Source organism: Oncorhynchus gorbuscha, linkage group LG16 (assembly GCF_021184085.1).
Source record: "Oncorhynchus gorbuscha isolate QuinsamMale2020 ecotype Even-year linkage group LG16, OgorEven_v1.0, whole genome shotgun sequence".
Lineage (NCBI taxonomy): Eukaryota > Metazoa > Chordata > Actinopteri > Salmoniformes > Salmonidae > Oncorhynchus > Oncorhynchus gorbuscha.
The window spans coordinates 71763253-71791118 of record NC_060188.1 but is presented as its reverse complement, the minus strand read 5'-3'; the positions used below and the strand labels follow the sequence as shown (position 1 = coordinate 71791118).

General features: G+C 44.0%; 1 protein-coding gene across 14 annotated transcripts in view; it reads left to right on the top strand.

Moving 5' to 3' along the window:
* LOC123998932 (RNA-binding protein Musashi homolog 2) overlaps positions 1-27866 on the top strand; it is a 403050-nt gene that overhangs the window by 279332 nt on the left and 95852 nt on the right. For all 14 annotated transcript variants that reach the window (XR_006832366.1, XR_006832365.1, XR_006832364.1 and 11 more), the window contains exon 8: positions 12996-13078. Coding sequence is in view for 11 of the 14 variants with exons in the window: in XM_046304185.1 (XP_046160141.1) it covers positions 12996-13078 (83 nt within the window). In the remaining 3 variants the exon portion in view is untranslated. The remainder of the gene's footprint in view (positions 1-12995; positions 13079-27866) is intronic.

Sequence of the window (27866 nt, the reverse complement as noted above, 5' to 3'; positions counted from 1 at the left end):
AGATACACTCACCACATAACCTCAAGTCAAACTGACACTGAGATACACTCACCACATAACCTCAAGTCAAACTGACACTGAGATACACTCACCACTTAACCTCAAGTCACACGGACACTGAGATACACTCACCACATAACCTCAAGTCAAACTGACACTGAGATACACTCACCACGTAACCTCAAGTCAAACTGACACTGAGATACACTCACCACGTAACCTCAAGTCAAACTGACACTGAGATACACTCACCACGTAAACCTCAAGTCAAACTGACACTGAGATACACTCACCACATAACCTCAAGTCAAACTGACACTGAGATACACTCACCACATAACCTCAAGTCAAACTGACACTGAGATACACTCACCACTTAACCTCAAGTCACACGGACACTGAGATACACTCACCACATAACCTCAAGTCAAACTGACACTGCGATACACTCACCACTTAACCTCAAGTCACACGGACACTGAGATACACTCACCACGTAAACCTCAAGTCAAACTGACACTGAGATACACTCACCACTTAACCTCAAGTCAAACTGACACTGAGATACACTCACCACGTAACCTCAAGTCACACGGACACTGAGATACACTCAACACGTAACCTCAAGTCAAACTGACACTGAGATACACTCACCACGTAACCTCAAGTCAAACTGACACTGAGATACACTCACCACGTAAACCTCAAGTCAAACTGACACTGAGATACACTCACCACATAACCTCAAGTCAAACTGACACTGAGATACACTCACCACTTAACCTCAAGTCAAACTGACACTGAGATACACTCACCACTTAACCTCAAGTCACACGGACACTGAGATACACTCACCACATAACCTCAAGTCAAACTGACACTGAGATACACTCACCACTTAACCTCAAGTCACACGGACACTGAGATACACTCACCACGTAAACCTCAAGTCAAACTGACACTGAGATACACTCACCACTTAACCTCAAGTCAAACTGACACTGAGATACACTCACCACTTAACCTCAAGTCAAACTGACACTGAGATACACTCACCACGTAACCTCAAGTCAAACTGACACTGAGATACACTCACCACGTAACCTCAAGTCAAACTGACACTGAGATACACTCACCACTTAACCTCAAGTCAAACTGACACTGAGATACACTCACCACGTAACCTCAAGTCACACGGACACTGAGATACACTCAACACATAACCTCAAGTCAAACTGACACTGAGATACACTCACCACGTAACCTCAAGTCAAACTGACACTGAGATACACTCACCACGTAACCTCAAGTCAAACTGACACTGAGATACACTCACCACTTAACCTCAAGTCAAACTGACACTGAGATACACTCACCACTTAACCTCAAGTCAAACTGACACTGAGATACACTCACCACGTAACCTCAAGTCAAACTGACACTGAGATACACTCACCACGTCAAACCACTCAAGTCAAGTCAAACTGAACTGAGATACACCACGTAACCTCAAGTCAAACTGACACTGAGAGATACACTCACCACTCAAACTGACACTAACTTCAAGTCAAACTGACACTGAGATACACTCACCACTTAACCTCAAGTCAAACTGACACTGAGATACACTCACCACGTAACCTCAAGTCAAACTGACACTGAGATACACTCACCACTTAACTGAAGTCAAACTGACACTGAGATACACTCACCACGTAACCTCAAGTCAAACTGACACTGAGATACACTCACCACGTCAAACCTCAAGTCAAACTGACACTGAGATACACTCACCACGTAACCTCAAGTCAAACTGACACTGAGATACACTCACCACTTAACCTCAAGTCAAACTGACACTGAGATACACTCACCACGTAAACCTCAAGTCAAACTGACACTGAGATACACTCACCACTTAACCTCAAGTCAAACTGACACTGAGATACACTCACCACGTAACCTCAAGTCAAACTGACACTGAGATGCATTAACTGATCACACACGTCATCACATACATGAAACATGTGCTAAGATATAATGTGCATACACATCACACATACAGTACAAAGATTGGTTCATTTAAAGAATGGGCACAGACCCAGATATGTATAGAATATCTAGACAGAGCCAGACCTGTGAATAGTCTCATAGATCCCTACCCAGAATCTAAACTCAAGACATCCACATCTCTGAGTCACAGATATGAAGACATTAGCATGTTGAGCACACACAATACGTATGGGATCTGTCTGGCTGAAAACAGACTTTTTATTCATATTGTCTCTTTTGCTATAGGATTGATGTTTGTTTATATCTGTATGTGTGGGTGGGTGAATAAATCTGCGTTGACATGTGTGGACAAACAGGAGCAAGTCAAACAAGTCCCTAAATTGAGAGCACCCATTGAGACATGCACAGTCGCACACATGCACAGAACATACTATACATACAGTACATAGATGCACTGAATGCAAACACACACACATACACTCATGAACATACCCACGTAGAAATGTGTTCGCAACAGCAGCTGGTGTATTTGTGGCTGGTCCCTATTTTCGGCATCTATCACTTAGCCTCCTCTATCTCCTCTAATTAAGCAATAAGGCCCAAGAGGGTGTGATATATGTGCAATATACCACGGCTAAAAGCTGTTCTTACGACACAACACAGAGTGCCTAGCCCTTAGCCGTGGTAGTGGTATATTGGCCGTATACCACAAACCCCCCAGGGTGCCTTGTTGCTGTTATAAACAGGTTACCAATATAATTAGAGCAGTAAAAATAAATGTTTTGTCATACCCATGGGACAGTATACGGTCTGATATAACATGGCATTCAGCCAATCAGCATTCAGGGCTCGAACCACCCAGTTTATAATCTAACCTATGCAACCCTCCATCTCATGTCTCTATAGCCCTGCTTGCCTCTTCACTCTCCTTCAGTATCATTAGTGGGATTGCACAGACACAGTGGACCACACACTCACGCAGGCATATATATTTGAAGCTCAGGCTCAAGCACAAGGACATTGAAAAGATTGTAATCAGAGAAATAAATAAGACATTTATCCTGTTAAAGCTTCCTTCTGGCTTGACATTTTATCAGTGAATGTGTTATTTAATTAAAAAACTAATAGCATAGCCTACATTCAAAGCCACAAGGAGAGCAGGACAGCTAATGTGGTGTATTCTGTTGCATCTCGCTGCATGCTTTACGATTGAACTCAATTAAAAATATATATTTTTATGGGATAGTGAGGTATTCTTAGAGCTCACAAAGCCCAGCAATAAGACCATCATAGGTAAGCCTTTATTACATATAGCTCTGGGGTGTTGTTAGAGAGAGGGTGGGGTGGGGCGGGGGTAGATGACTAAACCTGTTCTCAATGCATTTATCACTACACTGATTAGCCAGGGGAAATGATTTACAGCTCTTCCCTCTAATGGGAATGATTCAGAGGAATGTCGCAGGAGCAAAATATATCGTTGAGAGCTTTTTCACCCTCTCCTCTTTTCTTTGACTTTAATTGCCTCGGCAAAAGGCAAGAGAGCATTATCTTTGTATGCAGAGTCAATAGGGCTGACTACAAGTAATGTTAATGGACTCTGCTGGTCCACAACCTCCCAGGCCAGTCCCTAAAGTGAGACCTCTCCACCAGCCTCTTTAAGAGGAAAACGGGGACTTATTCTGGGCTAATCATTGTTTGATCTCTTGTTTTTATTAATGAAACCCTCCTCGCGATGGGGCTGAGTAAGAGTGCTGATGCCACGGCCACTCGAGGCCATTTCCCCCGGCAGCAGCTTGTGGCTCTGTCACCATGCTTATTCATATAGATAACGTACTGTAGCGCCGGGTTATGTAGTTGGTCTCCCCCACACATCCTACTTCTCATGCTGTAGGACCCCCGTGTGTGAGCTGGTTTATGTCAGCATTTTAGGGAAGACTGAGTAAACCTTCCCATCATTTGTTCTCTTTCTGTCGCTGTAGTTCGTGACTGGAACGAACAAGATACACTGCTTCCTCATGTTCTCCCTTCCTTTCCTGTAGGCTCTGTTTTGGAGTGTTCCGGTGTTGGAGCATGTGCTCGTCCCTGCTCTGAGTCTGTTAATGGTAATGAGTGTATAAATCAGAGGATTACCTGAGTGCTGGTTCCAGGAGCCTCAGCTACAGCATTACGATGTGCTGATCAAAGGCCTGTAACAGTGGAGCTGTGGACTCTGGGAGGCCCCTTGCTTTATTATAGGGCCATGGCACACCGGCTGCCACCGGAGGTGTGGGCCCTGCTCCCAGGTCTGATTGAACAGGTGAAGGGCTGGTCATGCATAATGAGGTCAGAGCAGCCAATCATGAAAGGGGAGAGATGTAAGGGGCAGGGGGAACCTGTCGCTGTAGCAGCCATACGGGGTGTGTGTGCGTGTGCATGTGTGGGACTCAGACTGTGTGTATCGCCAGGGGATCCTAGGTCAACCTCCTCTTGGTTGTTCCACTTCCTCTCCTCCCTGGTCTTTGACACGGTATGTTTTAAGAGTTGTGAGGCCTGCAGCCTAGCTACCCTACACCCATTACACATTCTATTTTGGCGAGTACATGGGGAAAGGGGAGCGCAGATCTTTAGCGATTTGGAGGGAGTGATTTGTTTTGCTGCACAACTTGTTTAGTGTTGTGTTTGTAGTGCTGAGGATTTCCTTACTCCTCTTATTTTTACTGTCTAATGTTGCCATAAATCATATGTGGCACTTACCCCTGCGTGTGCTGTGGAGTGAGCCATTCCTCTTTATAGAGAGAGACGGGGTCTGTGCTTATGGGTGTGTGGTGATTCCATGCCAGCGTATGTGTAAACATGGCTGCTCTGCTACTCAGTGTGGCCCAGTGTGTGTGATGGGAGCGAGAGATGGACATAACCTCTGACTGCAACTCAGATCCTCCTGCTGCTTCCAGATCTCTCCACACACTCACACCACCCACACCCACTCACTCAGTCATCCACTCACTCAGTCACTCACTCACTGACTCACTCAGTCACTCACTCAGTCACTCACTCAGTCACTCACTCAGTCACTCACTCAGTCAGTCACCCACTCACTCAGTCACTCACTCACTGACTCAGTCACTCACTCAGTCAGTCACTCAGTCAGTCACCCACTCACCCACTCACTCAGTCACTCACTCACTCAGTCACTCACTCACTCTGTCACTCAGTCACTCACTCAGTCACTCACTCACTCAGTCACTCACTCAGTCACTCAGTCACCCACTCACTCAGTCACTCACTCACTGACTCACTCAGTCAGTCACTCAGTCACTCACTCACTCAGTCACTCAGTCACTCACTCACTCACTCACTCAGTCACTCAGTCAGTCAGTCAGTCACCCACTCACTCACTCAGTCACTCACTCACTCACTCACTCACTCACTCACTCACTCACTCACTCACTCAGTCAGTCAGTCAGTCAGTCACCCACTCACTCACTCAATGACTCAGTCACTCACACCATCTCTGTGTGTATTTGTGTCAGTGTCTTTTTCATTCCTCTCTTTCTTCCTCCCTCTCATTTAAACTCACATAGAGACTGAACCTCAGCCACAGCATATCTGTTTCTCCCGTGGTCCCTCTCCCTCCTCTATGCTGTATATTGACCCAGAAAGTCATGCCGATAATTGTACAGTATGATCACAGGTTTAGTATTGTCAAGACGATACGTGTACAGTAACATTCTTCTCCATGTTTCCAGTTCATTTCACCTGGTGAAACATATTTGGCCCTAGTCATTAGGGAGTTGTGGGAGGTCTGCTCCCCAGTATCGATTCTACTGTCCAATCTCTTTTATCTGACACGGTTCTCCCACTCCCAAGAGTCACCAGGTATCTCCTGCTGCGTTGTGATGGGTAAATAAAGCAGAACATTTCCATTGATTCCCTGAAGATCCATATATTGATCCTGAAAGATCGGCTCATGTATTCCCAGTCCCCTCCTTCATCCCAGACACACACACACACACACACACACACACACACACACACACACACACACACACACACACACACACACACACACACACACACACACACACACACACACACACACACACACACACACACACACACACACACACACACACACACACACGGACACACACACCATGGTGACCCAGTGTTTTCAGTCACAAATTCCGATGAGCTCATCATGGACTGCACATTAGGACGTGTCTCTGAGATGATGTCACCCTATAAATACTCTTAACTCTCTGTTCTAGGCACAGGTTAAATATGCTCTCAATCCACCAGAAAGTTCCTTATACAGATCCTACTGTAGGGCCTGACAGGCTGTCACTGACTCCCTATACCATTGTTGGTCCTGGATGAGAATGATATCTCACTGTCTGCTGAGTTTCTAATGCTGTAATGGATGGATGAACATATCTGTGCTCTCACTGCTCTCAGAGCTTTCATTTTCATGTAAGGATGACTGACACAGGCACGTCACTAGAATCTGCCTGCTCTGCTGTGCCCTGGGGGTTGTGGGTATGCATGCTGTATGTGATTTCTCCTCAGAATACAACCGTAAGAAAATAGTAAAACAAGTCCTACACCTTAACCGAGCATAGCACTTCCATGTGCTGAAGTCCACATTCTTCCACAGCCGTACCCAAATAAGCTATTTATGTATGTAAATGGTGTCACACACTCAGTGGAAACAGAGAGAGAAACGATGTAGCCTGATTTGTATTTCCCAGGTGCTAAAAAGGGTGAGTTGAGTAAAAATGTAAAGACTGCTGTTGGATTTAAAACAGGGGTGACAGTTAAGTCAACTGAAAGGAAGTTTTCAGCATTTATTTGCAAGTCCCTTTAGTGTCTGCCAGAAAATTAAGAGAGAAAACTCTCCAGAATGCTATCTGATTTGATCTTGTTCTACTTTAAATACATTAATGTGGCTCCGGCAGAATCAACTTTTTAAGGAAAGGTCACTTGACGTTTCATCGATTTAGCATTTTAATGTTATTTGCGTAGCCTCTCTCTCTCTCTCTGCGGGGAGATGGCATTATGCAGGCAGGGAGAGTGTGTGTGCAGGGTTCTGTGTGCTGCTGGTAAGAGGCTGTGAATGTGGGCTCGGCGTAGCTCAGTGGAGACGGGGGACGGGGCCAGGCCTGCCCCTCTCTAATAAGTGTGAGATGCAGCCTATTCAGCCAAGACGCCTCGCCTCTGCAGCAGCCAGCCAGTAACACCTATTACCAGCACTCACATTGAAAATCCATGTGTTGTCATAAGTGGCCATTGTTGAAGCTTAAGGAAAGTTTTGTCCCAGCGAAGGTGTTGACACCTCTCCCTGTCCCTATTGATTCCTGGTCCTCTTTATTCATCTCATGGAGCTGTTGTCCTGGTCTCCTGCCATGTTTGGGAGCAGAACACCCACCAGGGGTCACCAGACAGGAATCACACACCTCTACCTGACACCCTGGAGAAGGAGGGATGAGTGGGAGGACGAGTGGAGGGGGGTGGGGGTTGTGCTGTACCTGTTGGGTCTGTAATGAACAGGGTAGAGGAGTGTGAGGCGGAAGACCAGTACAGGTATAGAGGGTCAGACAGACCCTGTGGGAGGGTCTGGGCTGGAGAGAGGTGTGACATTGTTCTGTGTTTCTGTCATCCTGGAAGACAATACAACCCATCCAGCAGGAGACACTCATTAGGCAGGATTAAGCGGTCGCCTGTGGAGGCATTTTCTGAGCTACACTGACCAATACGCACCTCCAAAAACACATAAAACCTAATTTTGCCCAAAACCAATGACAATTTCTCTCAACCAGTGGCTAATGGGCTTTTTAGGTGAGTGCTGATGCCACCCTGTGATAAACAGTGCCCACTTTGTCAAAGGCAGGGGCACAAAATGTTGCTAGTCCATTCCCAGCGCGCCTCTCCAGGGTGCTGTTTGAGAGATGCATCTCTGCAGCGCTCCACCAACATTCCATCAAAAAAAGAGTCTAACATAAATCATCTAGCAGATATAGGATATGGTAGAAAGAGTGTGTGGCCTTTTCTGTAGCCTACAGGCTGGAGATAAAATGTATGACAATGTAATGAGACGGACACTTTTTTTACATCATGCCGGTTTCTCCGATCAGATAACCTAACCTAAAATGTACCCAATCAAATAAAAAATTATCTGTCATGTTGACAAACAACATATCCTAACAACAGGACAGGTCAAAGTAAAATGGACAATATGGAATGGACAATCACAACTGTTGCAGGATGACTCCTTGCTGTCCCTAGTCCACCTGGCCGTGCTGCTGCTCCAGTTTCAACTGTTCTGCCTGCGGCTATGGAATCCTGACCTGTTCACCGGATGTGCTACCTGTCCCAGACCTATTATTTGACCATGCTGGTCATTTATGGACATTTGAACATCTTGGCCATGTTCTGTTATAATCTCCACCCGGCACAGCCAGAAGAAGACTGGCAACCCCTCATAGCGGCAGCGTAGCCTAGTGGTTAGAGCGTTGGACTAGTAACTGGAAAGTTGCGAGTTCAAACCCCCGAGCTGACAAGGTACAAATCTGTCGTTCTGCCCCTGAACAGGCAGTTAACCCACTGTTCCCAGGCCGTCATTGAAAATAAGAATATGTTCTTAACTGACTTGCCTGGTTAAATAAAGGTAAAAAAATAATATATATTTTTTTTTAAATAGCCTGGTTCCTCTCTAGGTTTCTTTCTAGGTTTTGGCCTTTCTAGGGAGTTTTTCCTAGCCAACGTGCTTCAACACCTGCATTGCTTGCTGTTTGGGGTTTTAAGCTGGGTTTCTGTACAGCACTCTGATATATCAGCTGATGTACGAAGGGCTATATAAATACATTTGATTTGATTTTGATTTGTTGTCCAGGAGTTTCACCCCAATGTCATGATCAATGGTTTCAAATTTCTATCTGTACATTTTTGACAAGCTGATCATAGCAAAAAATAAAATACTTCTGCATTTCCAGCTGTGTAAACACATTGCAAATAGGCTCACAATAACTCCTGATAAAGTTGGGTAGCTGATATTCAGAGCCAAATTGATTAGTCACAGGAGTCAGGACTAATAAAGCCAATGCAACAGCCTGTTTTACAAATGGTGGGCCTACCACATGGATGGGCATTTATAGAACTCCTTTGCAGTCAACATCGTAGGCTACACCCCAGTAAGCACGAGACATCTTCTGGACATCTTTTTTTTGTTCCTGTCCAAACCAGATGTCTTCTTTTGGTGTTTTACAAAACGGTAGGCTTACCACATAGATGAGCATTCATAAAATGACATTTCAGGCAACACTGTATGTAACACCTCATTAAGCACACACCGGCCTTGAATCTGGACCTGCCTTGATTTCCACATACACTGACATTGTTTTTTGGTCTGGTCCATTTATAAACGTCTATGTTTGGTTCAGATTTTGTCCAGTCTGGACCAGCCTTGATTTTGCCCAAACATAGGTGTCTATAAATTACATATTTTTTTTACTTTTATTCAGAATCAAAAATGAGCCTGATTTATACATTGGGAAAATATGTATTTTCAACATCCGCAAAATGAAGTATTTTCTCATTTCATTCATAACTGAAAATTGACCTGATTTCAACGTCCGGAAAATACGTATTTTCTAATGTCCTGGATAATATGTATTTTAGACGTATGAAAAATACACATTTTCACCTTTTATTCAGAACCTAAATTGAACATAACTTCAACTTCTGGAAAATACGTATTCTACACGTCTTTTTAATGTAATTTTGCTTACTGAGACTATTCTAGTTTTGTTGGGGTGGCATTTTTTTGACTTGCGTAGGGCGGCACAACGACAAGGACTGGCCCTGAGGATATTCATCAAACAGACAGGACAGGAGACCGTGTTCACTGGTATCAGAGGTAGTATTATGGCTCTTTGTGATGGCTGTAGTGTTTGGATCAGTGGGTTGTTTCTCTAATAGATCAGTTTGGGCTCAGGTTATCAATAACTCCTAGAAAGACTGAGCCAGACTCTCTGGTTACAGGGTGTTCTCTCTACATCTGCCATAATGAGGCCCCTGTCAACAGGAGCTGGCTCTCTGGACTCAATACACTGATTAGAAAAGCATTCTGTGTTAGGTCAGAAGCCTATGATTTAGTGTTGGGTTTAGAATCCCATCCAGCATGCAGCTCCCAGCAGCTTCCCTTGCCGGTGTTGGTAGTGCTTGGTGGGTGATGGTGACAGAGGCTAGGCCCTGACCCCACAGTGTGTAATGGTGCAGTGGAAAATATGCCATCAGTTAAAGGAGGAGCTGCCTGTCTCAGTGTGTGGCAGAGGGAGAGAGTGCGGTGACAGGAGCACTCTCCTGCAGAGAGGGCAGGTGTGTTAACCCCTCTCCCCGTCTCTCTCTTTCTGTCTCTCTACTCGCTTCGCTCAGTCATCCACCACTCTCTCCTCCTGCTCTCCGCCTTGACAAATGGCTCCTGACGGCTGATTTGTTGGTTGTCAAAAGTGGTCCTTGTGCCGCCGACAAGGGGGAGGTGGAGCGAGCTGGAAAACAAGCTGCATCTTCCAATTTTCCAGCTCCCGACACCGCTACTCAGCCTCGCCCACAGAAACACACAGGCAGGCAGCCCACGGCAAGCCAATCTCAGGACTTCTCTTCTTAAATTGATATTCCATTGGTCTGATATAGAATGCATCAAATGAATAGCTGTTGATGATTTATCTGCGTATTTTAATTCAACCTCATTGATGTAGCTTTTCCTGTGTTTTCCAAGTTCCTGTTGACCTAGAGATGTTTCAGTAACATCCTCTGCCAGTTTCAGGGACATAGTGAATAGTTTATCTCAGATTACTGTTATTATGAGTAATGACAAGGGAAGCAGGCAGAAAAAGGGAAAGGAGGGAGAGAGGAAGACAGTAAGATAGAAACACCAGACATAAGTAGTGAGGGATGGGAAGAGGGCGGGCTGACCAACTTTCCTTCCCACCAGCTGCACCAGGATGTCCTGAAGAGTTTATAGAGGAAGTCATCAGAGGAGGTCGGGGCATTTAGGAACAACTTGGCATAAGTTCCCTCTCATGACAGTAGTTAGAACACTGCAGTGCCTGCCCTGCATTATTAGCCCATTCGGAGCAGCCAGTTAGCGCTAACATCCGGTTTTCAGGGATACAGTATTTTCAACCTAACTTTTGGAAGTGGGAACTCCTCTCTGGCTTCTTTCTATGCCTGCTACATTAGGTTAGCCCTGCATGCACAGTTAATCTCACCAACACTCATCAAGGATTTTAGAAATCCTGTTTAACTTGTCCCTATTGCACAGAAAATGATTCCAGGGGCAGTTTAGTGCCAGTGCTCAATGTGCATTGTATTGCATGTGTTATCATGTTGCAGTAACATGACACACTAAACCTGCCCCTGGGCTATGTGGTGACAGTCAACAGCAGCAGTCATCGTAAAGAGAGCTTTAGGAACGCTTCTAAGCACAGGTGAAAGTGACTAATGTGTACTACACACTCTCCCCTTTGTCTTGCTGTCAGAGTTAAGTGTTAATGACTCAAAGGTCAGGGTGGAATAGAGGGGTTTGGCGCTGGTTTATTTACCCATGGTCTTATCAACACCCTGCCGTCTCCTTATCTTCTCTCGTCTCACCTCTGACCTCTAACCCCTGGCCCCGACCCTGTTTATCCTCCATTTAATACGAAAGCCCTGTCTGTCTAAACCCAGGAGGATGCTGACTGTCAGTATGGACTGGGTGTTTGTGTTTAGAATAGGCTGATTACACTTATGGTATTGACTATTATGGGTATGGTATAGGTTCAGTTTAACACAATGTACTCAGGCTACATGCCCTTTGACCTCTTGTATTCTAATGTCAATTGACAAATCAAAACCCATGTCACATTCAACATGTCACAATGTCTCTTCAGCCCATCATCATCTGTTGAACTCCAGGATAATGACTTATTGATAATGAATTATCATGGTGATTGTTTATGGCTATGTGTGTTTAAACCTAGGATGAGGTGATCTTGAGTGTCTGTCTGTCTGTCTGTCTGTCTGTCTGTCTGTCTGTCTGTCTGTCTGTCTGTCTGTCTGTCTGTCTGTCTGTCTGTCTGTCTGTCTGTCTGTCTGTCTGTCTGTCTGTCTGTCTGTCTGTCTGTCTGTCTGTCTGTCTGTCTGTCTGTCTGTCTGTCTAACTGTCTGTCTGACTGTCTGTCTGACTGTCTGTCTGACTGTCAGTCTGCTGTATACAGTAGGACAGGCTGTATAGGAGCTGGTTCCCATTAACTCGCACTTGTTCTTTTCTTCTTCTTTGTTTTTTCATGCTAGCTCTTCCTTTCTAACACATTGCAATAGAAAATCATTTTCGCTTTGAACCCCGCGCCATAAAGAAGGCACATTGCTTTGTGCGTCAGCCATCAAAACAGCAGAGAAAAGAGCACTGCTGTTCCCTGGTGTGCCAAGGCTGCCGTTGTCTTGTCTCGCAGCCTTGCCTCCTTGGTAGAGGAAGGGGTTAAGCTTTTATCTTATAAATACCCCCAAAATCCCACGGTCAATGACACATTCAGATATGCCGAGTCTGGCATTAACATAAAAACGAGGGCTTCTTATACAGTGAAATTTCAATGAAGGGGAACACAAAATGCATTTAATGAAATTCAGATGCTAAGGCTCCAGCTCCCATGAATCTCATTAAGTGGGCTTTGTGCTGTTTTTCCATCTTCTCTTTGTGGAGAAGGTCCTCCAGTGCCTCTAATAATGTCTGAGATTTCATCATATAGCTGATTTAAAGAAGACAATGTCTGCCTTGTTCAGTCATTCCTCTCAGCGCTGACGCCATTCTGCCTCTCCAAAAGACTGCCGGGCAGAGTTTCTCCATGCAGCTCATGATAATAATCAGGCCTGTGGTGACTTTCCTTTTAGTTACTGAAGTTTGCAAAGTCCCCCTAACTCACTGTATCTCTCTCTTCTCTCCCTTTCTCTCACTCTCTCCCTCTGCACAGGATTTGGCTTCATAACTTTCGAGGGCGAAGACGTTGTAGAGAAAGTCTGTGAAATTCATTTTCATGAAATCAATAATAAAATGGTGAGTCCACTCTTCTTTTCAATTCCAGGTTGGTGTTGAAGGATTAATGTTTAATTTCCTCTTTAATGGAGTGTTAATACCAAAGAGTCAACGGTGTGTGTGGGGTGTAGGTGTATGTGTATGTGCACGCCTGTGTATATGTGAGTGTTTGTGGGCAGGTGTGCACATGCCTGTGTGTGTGTGTGTGTGTGTGTGTGTGTTTACATGCGCGTGCATGTATGTGTTTATGTGGTGTGATGTGTGTGTGCACTCGATGGGTCTCTAGGATGGGAAGCTCAGTGGTGTGTACTGCCCAGAAACCGTGAAATTGTGTGTGTGAATTCCGCCTGTCAGGTTGAGGGACTGGTGAGAGGAACCTGTCCTTCTCTTCCAACCCCACCCATACCCACACCAGACACACACAGGCCTTGACTGCAGCCAGCCAGGGCAGGCAGAGAGTGTTGCTGGGAAGTCATTGGCAGAGGAAGAGTTCATTAACCAGGGATTAGAGCCTTCCAGGAAGCCCAGTAATGATCTGACTCATCACTCCTCACTGCTGTTGTCCTCTGCTTCAAAGCACACAGTCGAAAGTGTATGGTCATTCCGTCAGTTCAGCCGATCAGATGGCTCATGCTCAATATCACAGGACATATTGTAGCCATCTGTTTCATGTCACATGTTGATGTACAGCAGACAGTTGTGAGTCTCTGTAGTGTGTGCCCTCCAGTCCCCCTGGGTGTACACTGTGTATAGCCTACTGACTGGGTTGGCCCTGTGGCCTGTGATAGGCTAGAGGGAATGCTCTCTTCCTGTCACTCAATGGGTTGGGACTCCTTCCTTTACTATGTGGTCTCCTTCAGGACCATAGGAGCTGACTGACAGGGGCGGTGTAGTAGAAACAGATCCACTTGGGACCGGCTCTCCCATGTATGACCTTACCGGATCTCCCTAACTCAGGGGAAGGCAACTAGATTCAGCCGCGTGTCGATTTTTGTTGGTGCGAATGGTCGGGGGCCGGAACATAGTTGCACTGAACAAGAATATAAACGTAACATGTAAAGTGTTGGTCCCTTCTTTAATGAGCTGAAATAGAAAGATCCCATAAATATTCCATACGCACAAAAAGCTTTTTTCTTAAAAATGTTGTGCACAAATTTGTTTACATCCCTGTTAGTGAGCATTTCTCCTTTGCCAAGATAAACCATCCACCTGAAAGGTGGGCATATCAAGAAACTGATTTAACAGCATGATCATTACACAGGTGTATCTAATGCAGGGGACAATAAAAGGCCACTCTAAAAATGTGTGCAGTTTTGTTACACACCACAATGCCACAGATGTCTCAAGTTTTAGGGAAGTGTGCAATTGGGATGCTGACTGCAGGAATGACCACCAGGGCTGTTGCCAGAGAATTGTATGTTAATTTCTCTACCATAAGAGTTAATTAACGTCATGTTAGAGAATTTGCCAGTACGTCCAACCGGCCTCACAACCACAGACCACGTGAATGACTTCTTGTTGGCGAGTGGTTTGCTGATGTCAATGTTGTAAAGTGCCCCATGGTGGCGGTGGGGTTATGATATGGGCAGGCATAAGCTACGGACAACGAACAAAATTACATTTTATTGGTGGCAATTTGAATGCACAGAAATACCATGACTAGATCCTGAGGCCCATTTGTTAAGGTACTGTATCTGTGACCAACAGTTCCATATCTGTATTCCCAGTCATGTGAAATCCATAGATTAGGGCCTAATTCATTTATTTCAATTGACTGATTTCCTCATATGAACTGTATCAACGAAGCCCTAAAATAGATTATTTTGAAAATAGCAATAATTTCATATCTTCAGTACATTTAGACACAATCACATATCCATTTTTTTGTGTGTGGGAATACTTGGGAACAGATTTATTAAATGAAACACATTTTTTGCTGAATTCCTGGTGATTTTAGTATCTTTTGACAAAATATTCAACAAAAAAATGTATAAATAATAAGAATTGGCTAAAAACTTTGGGGGGCCTAAAAAAATCTCCGGTAGGCCGGTTTTGGCCCCTGGGCCACCTGTTGCCATCCTCTGCCCTAACTCTTCCCCCTGCATCGCTCTGTGTGTGTGATAGCCCTTGCTGATCAAAGCCTTACACAGCTCCCATAGGAATCACATAAGGAGAGAGGGACGATATGAGAGGAAAGGGGAAAGCATTGGAGGAGAGGAGAAGAGATGAGGAGATGAGAGGAATAGTAGAGAATGGAGGAAGAGAGCAGGAAAGTAAAGGAGAGGAGAGTAAAGGAGAAGAGTAAAGGAGAGAAGGAGAGGATTAAAGGAAAGCTGAGGAGAGGAGAAACAGGCCTGGTTATCTGGTTATCTGAGCTGAAGATATTGTAGTCATTCTGATCCCTCTCCCCTCACCATCCTCCTCTTTTGCTCTCTCTCTCCATCACAGACAAGCTGCTCCTTGAGCCCAGGGACAGAGAATGTCTGCCCGCAGTTCTATGAGACCAAGACAATGCTATCGATTTTTATATGATATTGCATCAAATGGTTTCATCGTTCAGGGAGCACCAAACCAGGGCTGCTATTTCGTTTTCCCTGCAGTGGATGGGAGCATTGTTTGTGCCATCCATCGACTGGCTGGATTGAATTGGACTAGCAGGGAATTGCATGCGTCGTTATCATCGGATGAGTAACTTCAGAGAAAATGAGGAGAATAAAAAGCTACTTCAAATACTCCAGGTTATTTGTCTTGTTGAAAATAGCAGAAGTTGATGTGCTGCTCTCTCTCTCTCTCTCTCTCTGTGCTGTAATGAGATGGTTGAGGAGCGTCTCTAAAACAACAGAGGAGAGGGTTTGGGGAGTTCAGCGAGCTTCTTCCTGTTTGTCTTTCCTCTATTAGAATCCACTTGTGGAGCTTCAGATCAAAGCTGTATGTGAAGCATCATCTGCTATCAGCCTGTGCTGTGTGTATTTGACTTGCTAATTCCACTCATCATCATTATTATCATTGTTATTATTAAGTGAAATCCTGTGGCAGGCAGGGCCCTGTATTCACACACTTTAGTGTCTCTGTGTGTTTTGATTCTTCTCATCTCAGCCTCCTGCCATCTGTTGCTTTTTATTGACATTTTTATTCAACCTTTATTTATCCAGGCAAGTCAATCAAGAACAAATTCTTATTTACAATGACGGCCTGGCAATTCCACAGTTGCATGATGAACCCTTCCTTTAATAGGGGATATAGTCAACTCAATGCCAGGCGAACGTCTGCGAGGGAATGCAGCAGAAATAAAAACACAGGCCACAGGTCCAGAGGGGTGGACGTTAGGGGAGGGCCAGCTAGGATGGGCCAGACTGTTGAGGCGAGGACGGAGAGTGTGTCGCCCTTGCGAGAATTCCTCTCGCTGCCCAACGCCAACGCTTTTGATTTCCACTCTGGGCGTACGCAGCCCTCCATAAAACATTCAGAAGGCTTTGACCCCTCAGAGCTCCGACAGAGTGAAGGATGGAGGGAAAACAGGTAAGATGTTTTAAAAAGGCTCAGGTTTGACCTTAGTATTACAAGAGGATTTTTTTCAAGATTTAATATCGGAGTCCCCCCACTTAAGTCATTTCTGAAATGGACCTAATACATTCCCTCAAAACCCGAGATCTCAGATAATTCATAGATATCCACTGGACATGACTCCCTGTAATGTTAAGATTTATAATAATAGCTCCTGGCGCTATCCCTTTGGGATACCCTTCCAAGTAGACCTGCCATTCTGCTACAGACAGCACAGACAGACAGCACAGACAGACATACCATTCTTTGCTTGGGAGCTCATCATCTTAGGGGTCCGGCGACAGTTAGGGTCAGTGCCCATTGAGACGTGTTCTGACCATGGTGTGTGTGTGTGTGTGTGTGTGTGTGTGTGTGTGTGTGTGTGTGTGTGTGTGTGTGTGTGTGTGTGTGTGTGTGTGTGTGTGTGTGTGTGTGTGTGTGTGTGTGTGTGTGTGTGTGTGTGTGTGTGTGTGTGTGTGTGTGTGTGTGTGAATCCTGGAGGACTTACTTAATCACTTAGGGTTCATGTGAGGAGCAGCACTGCACCCGGGATGGTATATGTATAGATGGGTTGACGTAGTGGAAGAATGTGGGTGTCCCTCTGACCGAGTGAAACTACCCCCTTCACTCCTACTACTCTCCTCCTCTCCTCTCCACTGCTCTGCCCACCAGGGTGGCTCCTGGCCTCTGGTGAACCCCTTCCTGTCTCTCTGGGAACTCCCATGTCAGGGTGACATGCTGAATCTCCTGCCTGGCTGCACTCATCTACCCAGGCCTTGATCTGCTGGTTGGAGAAGTACTGGGTCTGAGTACCCCCCTCTTTCTCTCTCGCTCTCTCGTTCTCTCTCTCTTTTGTTCTCTGTCTTTTTCTCTCTTCCTCTCTCTCTCTTTCTCTCTCCCTCTCTCGCTCCCTCTTCCATTCACAGCCTTTTCAGATCTGATTACTGTGAAGCCCCCAGGGCAGAAGCGAATCAGGAGCGAGAGAGTTATTGAGAAAATGGCCCCCTCTCTCTTTCTCTCTCCCTCCCTCCCTCCCTCTCTCTCTCTCTCTCTCTCTCTCCCTCTCTCTCTCTCAATGGCCTCCTGATCACCAACTCCCTCGCCCCTATCTACGAGACGGCCAGGAGACGGAGGCTGAATGACAATAAGGTCTCACCTCATCTCTCTAGATATATATTCAGGTGGCCTTGTATAGCGCCACGTGGTGGTGTGTGTTACAGACTAACACCTGTTCTATGCATTATGTTTATTTATGCTGTCAATTGGTAGAGGGGGTGCTGATTGGGTAGCTTATCACATAACCATTAGTCATTCAACCACACTTCCTCATGGAGAGGGTTCCTGGTTGGTGAGGAACATCTTAGTGTAGTAGAATCAAAGTAGAACCATTGTGGGATGGTACGTCTCATAGTGAAACCATATTATTGTAGCGGAACCATAGTGTTGTAGTGGAAATGTAGTCTTGTAGTGGAACTGTAGTCTTGTTGTAGAAACATAGTCATGTAGGGGAACCATAGTCTTGTAGTGGAACCATAGTCTTGGAGTGGAACCACAGTCTTGTAGTGAAACCATAGTCTTGGAGTGGAACCACAGTCTTGTAGTGAAACCATAGTCTTGTAGTGGAACCACAGTCTTGTAGTGAAACCATAGTCTTGTAGTGGAACCACAGTCTTGTAGTGAAACCAAAGTCTTGTAGTGGAACCACAGTCTTGTAGTGAAACCATAGTCTTGTAGTGGAACCATAGTCTTGTAGTGAAACCATGGTCTTGTAGTGGAACCACAGTCTTGTAGTGAAACCATAGTCTTGTAGTGGAACCACAGTCTTGTAGTGAAACCATAGTCTTGTAGTGGAACCACAGTCTTGTAGTGAAACCAAAGTCTTGTAGTGGAACCACAGTCTTGTAGTGAAACCATAGTCTTGTAGTGGAACCACAGTCTTTTTGTAGAACCATAGTCTTGTAGTGGAACCACAGTCTTGTAGTGGAACCACAGTCTTGTAGTGAAACCACAGTCTTGTAGTGAAACCATAGTCTTGTAGTGGAACCACAGTCTTGTAGTGGAACCACAGTCTTGTAGTGAAACCAAAGTCTTGTAGTGGAACCACAGTCTTGTAGTGAAACCACAGTCTTGTAGTGAAACCATAGTCTTGTAGTGGAACCACAGTCTTGTAGTGAAACCATAGTCTTGGAGTGGAACCACAGTCTTGTAGTGAAACCATAGTCTTGTAGTGGAACCACAGTCTTGTAGTGAAACCAAAGTCTTGTAGTGGAACCACAGTCTTGTAGTGAAACCATAGTCTTGTAGTGGAACCATAGTCTTGTAGTGAAACCACAGTCTTGTAGTGGAACCACAGTCTTGTAGTGGAACCACAGTCTTGTAGTGAAACCATAGTCTTGTAGTGGAACCACATTCTTGTAGTGGAACCACAGTCTTGTAGTGAAACCATAGTCTTGTAGTGGAACCACAGTCTTGTAGTGAAACCATAGTCTTGTAGTGGAACCATAGTCTTGGAGTGGAACCACAGTCTTGTAGTGAAACCATAGTCTTGTAGTGGAACCACAGTCTTGTAGTGAAACCATAGACTTGTAGTGGAACCACAGTCTTGTAGTGAAACCATAGTCTTGTAGTGGAACCACAGTCTTGTAGTGAAACCATAGTCTTGTAGTGGAACCACAGTCTTGTAGTGAAACCAAAGTCTTGTAGTGGAACCACAGTCTTGTAGTGAAACCATAGTCTTGTAGTGGAACCACAGTCTTGTAGTGAAACCATAGTCTTGTAGTGGAACTGCAGTCTTGTTGTAGAACCATAGTCTTGTAGTGGAACCACAGTCTTGTAGTGAAACCATAGTCTTGGAGTGGAACCACAGTCTTGTAGTGAAACCATAGTCTTGTAGTGGAACCACAGTCTTGTAGTGAAACCATAGTCTTGTAGTGGAACCATAGACTTGGAGTGGAACCACAGTCTTGTAGTGAAACCATAGTCTTGTAGTGGAACCACAGTCTTGTAGTGAAACCATAGTCTTGTAGTGGAACCACAGTCTTGTAGTGAAACCATAGTCTTGTAGTGGAACCACAGTCTTGTAATGAAACCAAAGTCTTGTAGTGGAACCACAGTCTTGTAGTGAAACCATAGTCTTGTAGTGGAACCGCAGTCTTGTTGTAGAACCATAGTCTTGTAGTGGAACCACAGTCTTGTAGTGAAACCATAGTCTTGGAGTGGAACCACAATCTTGTAGTGAAACCATATTCTTGGAGTGGAACCACAGTCTTGTAGTGAAACCATAGTCTTGTAGTGGAACCACAGTCTTGTAGTGGAACCACAGTCTTGTAGTGGAACCAAGAAGCTGCAGTGTGGCACCGTGTGGAGGGAACCGTGAGAAACTGACAGCACTTCAGCACTTGTGTGACATTTATCATGAGGCAGAGATTGTCATTCATTTGTGCAAACTTGTGTGCTGGGCCTAATGGGCTGCTGTTGGCCATGCTGATGAGCCCTGATGGATGACTGGTAGGACGGCCAGGGACGATGAGGGAGGAGTGATACACTGTCTGTCAGTCAAGTCAGCAGAGCACACACGCTCACACACACACACACCATGTTACAGCAGCACTACACGCCACGCTGCAGTGCCTCTCTGACAGATGGGACCTCTCAGACACACTCAGCTTTAAGGAAACACTGATTTTGGGGCTCACTGGGACCCACTGTATTATTCCTCTTTAATTGCTATACACATCTGAATATATCACACAGTTTATTGTTTAAACTGCCTTCATTTCACTGGACCCCAGGAAGAGCAGCTAATGGGGATCCATAATAAATACAAATACAGTGTTTATTTTGTTTTGCATTAATCAATTATTTTCTCAATTTCTCAAATGCCACCGTGCAGTGCTTTACAACTACAAGCCTGAAATCCTCTCTTTTGGACACCTCTTCCTGAGTGTCCTGTGTTTTGTTGGAGGTGCTTTGAGTTTGTCAGAAGGTGATGTGTCCACATTTTCCAAGTAGGGAGATAGTTTTGGCACACTGGGGCAGGAAGAGAAACTGTGGCGCAATGTGAATGTGGTGGAGTTTGGGTTTGGAAGCAGACTGGTAACTGTCATCAGCTGCTGCCATTGGATTTGTAGCTAGATGTTTCATCTCAGCAGGTTGTAACAGAGTTAATTATCCTCTACTCAAAATATATTCATTCAATGAAAAGACCAGAAGGTACATTTCAGGAGGGAGAAAGCTGCCGCTCCAACTCTGAGTCAGGGCTGACCTTGTCAAAGTGACACAACAGAAGTAATATTTTGAGGTAAAGCTGTTCTAGTGGGAGTTGCTTTAGCACAGAGAGAACTACAGGCAGAGGCAGGGAAGTGGCAGAGAGAGAGAGAGAGAGAGAGAGAGAGAGAGAGAGAGAGAGAGAGAGAGAGAGAGAGAGAGAGAGAGAGAGAGAGAGAGAGAGAGAGAGAGAGAGAGAGAGAGAGAGAGAGAGAGAGAGAGAGAGAGAGAGAGAGAGAGAGAGATTAGAGTGAGTAAGAGAGACGTCTGTATAATCTAACTCAGGGGAGAGAAAACAGACCAGAGGCCTCACATTTCAGGATTTCTATTTGGTTTCTGGTGCTCACTTCCCCATTGTAAAATAGATGTTCTCCGACGTGGAGACATATAGCTCCTGACAGATGTTTTTCTGCGTGCGTGCATGTATGTTTTTGTGTGTGTGTGATGGGGGAAATATTGATTTCTCTGTTATAGGCAAAGTTGCTGTACATGTATCAGTAATGACCACAGTCCCAAGTCTCTCATGTCATTTAATTCAAGTTGCAGGGAGTTCTGCTCTCCTGGTAAACCTGGGCCTTTCTCATACGTTTCAGCTTACCTTCCCCCCTGTGATTGCCAGTAGTATCCCTGATTGGAGGGAGGTGTCTTGTCCTAACCTTCCTGTTCCTGTTTTATGTCTCTATTTTGGTTTGGTCAGGGCGTGAGTTGGGGTGGGCATTCTATGTTTTTCACTCTATGTTTTGTTCTGTGTGTTGTATTTCTATCTGTTTGGCCTGGTATGGTTCCCAATCAGAGGCAGCTGTCAATCGTTGTCTCTGATTGAGAACCATACTCAGGTAGCCTGTTTCCAACCGGTGTTTGTGGGTAGTTGTATTCTGTTTTTGTATTCTGTACCAGACAGAACTGTTTTGGTTTTGTTCATTCTCTTTTGTTGATTTTCCATTCAGTGTTCAGTTCATAATAAAAGATGAACACGTACCACGCTGCACCTTGGTCCTCACCTTCTTCAACCCACGACACCTGTTACAGGAGGCTAGGAATATGAGGGAACAGTAGGATGGTTCTGATGTTATAGTTAATGGCAGGTTGCCCCTCTCTTTGACAAGAGTCATTTAGTCATCCCTCCAATCGAAGCAATGATTTCTTGATTTCTGCTCTCTCCGCCATCCCAACCGCCTTCCTATATGAATGCATAATGAACACCTATCAAGTAGTGGCTCAGATCTGTAAATGGGAGTAGTGTGCTGTTAAAATGGGCCATATTTTAGTGAACTGCTTCAAGGTAATGTTCTTAAATATATCATTTATGATATTCCTCAATAGAGAATGATCACTGCCGCAGGGATGAATTTTCAGTTAGTGGTCAATTTCTTAGTCAGGTCCCCTGACATGGCCAACCAATTACCGTAGTGAGCAGGGAGGCAGGCAGGCAAGGAGGCAGGCAGACAAGAAGCACTGCTTCCAGCCCACACTGAATGAAGAAGGGAGGAAAGGCTGTAATCTTGAGGTGTGTATACTTGAGGATCTGAATGTTGAAAGATACTATGTGCAGTACCAGTCAAAAGTTTGGACACATCCAGGGTTTTTCTTTATCGCAAATTTAATTAAATAAATATATTCAAACACAAGCTTAGCCTTTTGTAACAACACTGTCATCTCAAAATATGCGTTACAGCCAACGCTAGACAAGCATTTGTGTAAGTTTATCATGGCATAATGCTATGCTAGGCTCTACTGGCAGCAGGCAACATTTTCACGAAAATAAGAAAAGCATCCAAATTAAATCATTTAGCTTTGAAGAACTTCAGATGCTTTCACTCAGGAGACTCCCAGTTAGATAGCAAATGTTCCTTTTTTCCAAAAATATTATTTTTGTAGGCGAAATAGCTCCCGTTTCTTCATCATGCTTGGCTGAGAAATCGACTGTAAAATGCTACAACTATAACGCCAAACTTTTTAAAATATTTGCTCCATAATATCGACAGAAACACGGCAAACGTTGTTTAGGATCCATCCTCAAGGTGTTTTTAACATATATATTCGATAATATATCCGTCGAGGCAATTGGTTTCTCATAAGAAGTGATTGGAAAAATGGCTACCTCAGTATTTTACGCAAGGTTTTCTGCGGGAGACACCATGTGACCACATGCTATAATGGTCCCTTACAGCCATTCTTCAATGGAAATGCATAAAAAGACGACACAATGCTGTAGACACCTTGGGGAATACGTGGAAAACGTAAGCTCATTCGTAGCTCATTCACAGCCATATAAGGAGTCATTGGCATGAGGCGGTTTTAAAAAATGCGGCACTTCCTGGTTGTATTTTTATCTGGGTTTTGCCTGTAACATCAGTTCCGTGGCACTCACAGACAATATCTTTGCAGTTTTGGAAACGTCAGAGTGTCTTCTTTCCAAAGCTGTCAATTATATGCATAGTCGAGCATCTTTTTGTGACAAAATATCCTGTTTAAAACAGGAACGTTTTTCATCCAAAAATTAAACTAGCGCCCCCTAAATCCAAGAGGTTAAAGAAGAAGTTACAGGTCTGTGAGAGCCAGAAATCTTGCTTGTTTGTAGGTGACCAAATACTTATTTTCCACCATAATTTGCAAATACATTCATTAAAAATCCAGAATGTGATTTTCTGGATTTCTTTTCTCATTTTGTCTGTCATAGTTGAAGTGTACCTATGATGAAAATTACAGGCCTCTCTCATCTTTTTAAGTGGGAGAACATGCACAATTGGTGGCTGACTAAATACGTTTTTGCCCCACTGTATTATTTGACTAAAACATAATCATTTCCAACCTTGTCTTTGTATACGATCACATACCGTGCCATAAAAAAGTATTCAAATCACTTGACTTTTTTTTGCATTTTGTTGTGTTACCGCCAGAATTTAAAATGGATTCAATTGAGATTTTGTCACTGGCCTACATACAATACATAGGGCTCTATTTCAATAAACCTAACCCCATGGTGAATCTAAGTGCAGGCGGTAGCGCTATTGGTTCAGGGATGTGTCGAGGCTTGGCCCCTCACTGACCAATCAGAACGTGCTCCATGGAGAAATATGTGGTCGCTTCAGGTTGTGTGTTTACAGTCTTTTATGTGTTGCCTTGGAATCAACTCAAATTCCAATGTTAGTCCGTTATAGTTTGTTAAATGACTTACAGAAACAAAATAACAAAATGTAGACCTATCCCATCTTTGATAAATAGGTTAACTTGAACCCATTTGCAGTCCACATTGTTCTAAGTAATTGCATGGCTTCAATAGCATTCACACTGATATAGGGGCTAGGCCTACTGTAGATTACATTATGGCTGAGCATGGACATTGTCAATAAGCAAGATTAAATTAATTATTGATAAGGCCTAAAAAGAGAACTAATAATTCTAATGAATTTCTAAACAAAACGAAACAACAACAACAAAGGCTAGGTCCCATTTACAGGCACCATCATTTCTCCCCGTGGGCCTGTAATAGTAAAACACAAACTAGGAGGCTTTTATGCACATCCAAAACTGGACCTGCATGTCTAAAATATTGGGAGTATTGTATTCGGTGCATGTGACAAATCAAATTTGATTTGATTTAATAGAGTTTAACATGATTTTTCAATGACTACCTCATCTCTGTACCCCACACATACAATTATCTGTAAGGTCCCGCAGTAGAGCAGTGAATTTCAAACACAAAGATCATAGAGGTTTTCCAATGTCTCGCAAAGAAGCATTTGTAAATGGGTAAAAGCAGACATTGAATATCCCTTTGAGAATGGGGAAGTTATTAATTACCCAGTCACTACAAAGATACAGCCGTCCTTCCTAACTCAGTTGCCGGAAAGGAAGGAAACCTCTCAGAGATTTCACCATGAGGCCAAGGGTGACTTTAAAACCGTTACAGAGTTTTTAATTTACCTTTATTTAAAGGTAAAGTCAGTTAAGAACACATTCTTATTTTCAATGATGGGTTAACTGCCTGTTCAGGGGCATAACGACAGATTTGTACTTTGTCAGCTCAGGGGTTTGAACTCGCAACCTTCCGGTTACTAGTCCAACGCTCTAACCACTAGGCTACGCTGCCAACTGTGATGGGAGAACACTGAGGGTTGATCAACAACATTGTAGTTACTCAACAATACTAACCTAAGAAGGAAGGCTGTACAGAATACAAATATTCTAAAACATGCATCCTGTTTGCAACAAGAAACTAAAGTCAAACTGCCCAAAAAATACAATCATCGCAACTCTGCAGATTTTGTTGTGAGGATATAGAAGCTATAGGCAATTTATTTTGGGTATTGCCCTCAGGTAGCCTGTTTCTGGTCTCAGGTGCAGGAATGTCTGAAAATGTATAACATTGATCTAAAATTGACCCTAGAAATAGTACTGTTAGGAGACCTGGAGAGACTGGGTCAGTCAATTACTAAAATACTAATAATCTTAGTAAAAGTATTTATCTTCAACTCACAATCTGTGGATTCTATTCGATTAGATAGATTGAAATTGAATGTTAAACATCACAGCATAGTTCAAAGATATATGGTGCGTAGGAATCTGAAGAGGGTGGCCAGCAGAGATAGATGGGATGGGCTGAGGGTGACCAGCAGAGATAGATGGGATGGGCTGAAGGAAGCTGAGGGTTGGGATATGGAATTGGAGACGCGTGGGAGTGGAGTTGCTGTGCAGGGGATAGAATGCCGGTCAAAGATCAAATTTAAAAAATAAAGTCAAAATAAAACATAACAAAAGTAAGTTTGAATGACACTGAGGGACAGTGTTCTTAAAGCTAATGCCTGTTTGCCTGATGCAGATGCCGTGCAGGTGTTTGTACACGCATATACACACACTCTCATTTAAATGCACACACGGACACACATGCACTCAAATATATTCCGTTGGCTGTTGTGATTTTCGTGTCCTTGAAGTCTTGTTTTTTGCATTGTTGTTTTCTGTTTTCCTTTGTCTTTCTCTTTTTTTTTGTTTTGTTCATTTTGTTGGTTGTTGGTGCATTGGGTGACGGGGGCTTGGGGTGGGGAATGGAATTGTAAGGGGGGATTCTACATGTAACCAAGAAGGCTTCTTAAAAGGGTTCTTCTATGGTGACAGCCGAAGAACCCTTTTAAGTCCTTGACTGTGTCGTAAAAAAAAAAAAACGTTTTTGTACTCTATACAAAAATGGCATCTGATTCTGTTGGTGCAAATGATCCAGAATGCAGCAGCCCGCCTGGTGTTCAACCTTCCCAAGTTCTCCCATGGCACCTCGCTTCTCTGTACACTCCATTGACGTCTAGTCAAAGCTCGCGCTACTTGCCTATGGAGCAGCAAGAGGAACTGCCCCTCCCTACTTTTCATGCTATGCTTAAACCCTACACCCCAACCCGAGCACTCCATTCTGACACCTCTTGTCTCTTGGCCCTCCCACCCTTACAGGGTTTCAACACCCACTCCACCCAGTCAAAACTCTTCTCTGTTCTGCCATCCTAATGGTGGAACGTGTTTCCCCCTGAAGTTAGGACAGCAGAATCCCTGCCCATCTTACAAAAACGTCTGAAACCCTACCTCTTCAAAGAGTATCAAATCAAATCAAATGTTATTTGTTACATACACATGTTTAGCAGATGTTAATGCGAGTGTAACTAAATGCTTGTGCTTCTGGTTCCAACCATGCAGTGATAACTAACAAGTAATCTAACCTAACAATTTCCCAACAAATACCTTATACATGTATTTCAATATATGAATGTGTGATGGCCGAATGGCATAGGCAAGTTGCAGTAGATGGTATAGAGTACATCTACTGCCGTTCAGCCATCACTCATTCATATTATGTACATATTCTTATTCATTCCTTTACCCGTGTGTGTATAAGGTATTTGTTGGGAAATTGTTAGGTTAGATTACTTGTTAGTTATCACTGCATGGTTGGAACCAGAAGCACAAGCATTTCGCTACACTAGCATTAACATCTGCTAACCATGTATCTTAAACAATCCTACAGCGCCCCGACACTCCACCCAACAAAACAAAAAACTATGCCTTTCGTGAACTAACACTCGCACTTGACTTTTCTTTTTAGTAGCTCTGACCTTGCTAATAGCTTTATTAATTTATTTTATTTTATTTAACCTTTATTTAACCAGGTAGGCTAGTTGAGAAGAAGTTCTCATTTTCAACTGCGACCTGGCCAAGATAAAGCGTAGCAATTCGACACATACAACAACATAGAGTTACACATGGAATAAACAAAACATACAGTCAATAATACAGCAGAACAAAAGAAAACAAAAATTCTATATACAGTGAGTGCAAATGAGGTAAGTTAAGGAAATAAATAGGCCATTGTGGCGAAGTAATTACAATATAGCAATTAAACACTGGAATGGTAGATTGGCAGAAGATGAATGTGCAGGTAGAGATACTGGGGAGCAAAGGAGCAAAATAAATAAATAAATACCAGTATGGGGATGAGGTAGATAGATAGATGGGCTGTTTACAGATGGGCTATGTACAAGTGCAGTGATCTGTAAGCTGCTCTGACAGCTGGTGCTTAAAGTTAGTGAGGGAGATGTGAGTCTCCAGCTTCAGAGATTTTTGCAATTCGTTCCAGTCATGGGCAGCAGAAAACTGGAAGGAAAGACGACCAAAGGAGGAATTGGCTTTGGGGGTGACCAGTGAGATATACAGTACCTACTGGAGCGCGTGCTACGAGTGGGTGCTGCTATGGTGACCAGTGAGCTGAGATAAGGCGGGGCTTTACCTAGCAGAGACTTGTGAATAACCTATAGCCAGTGGGTTTGGCGACGTGTATGAAGCGAGGGCCAACCAACGAGAGCGGACAGGTCGCAATGGTGGGTAGTGTATGGGGCTTTGGTGACAAAACGGATGGCACTGGAATAGACTGCATCCAGTTTGTTGAGTAGAGTGTTGGAGGCTATTTTATAGATGACATCACCGAAGTCGAGGATCGGTAGGATGGTCAATTTTACGA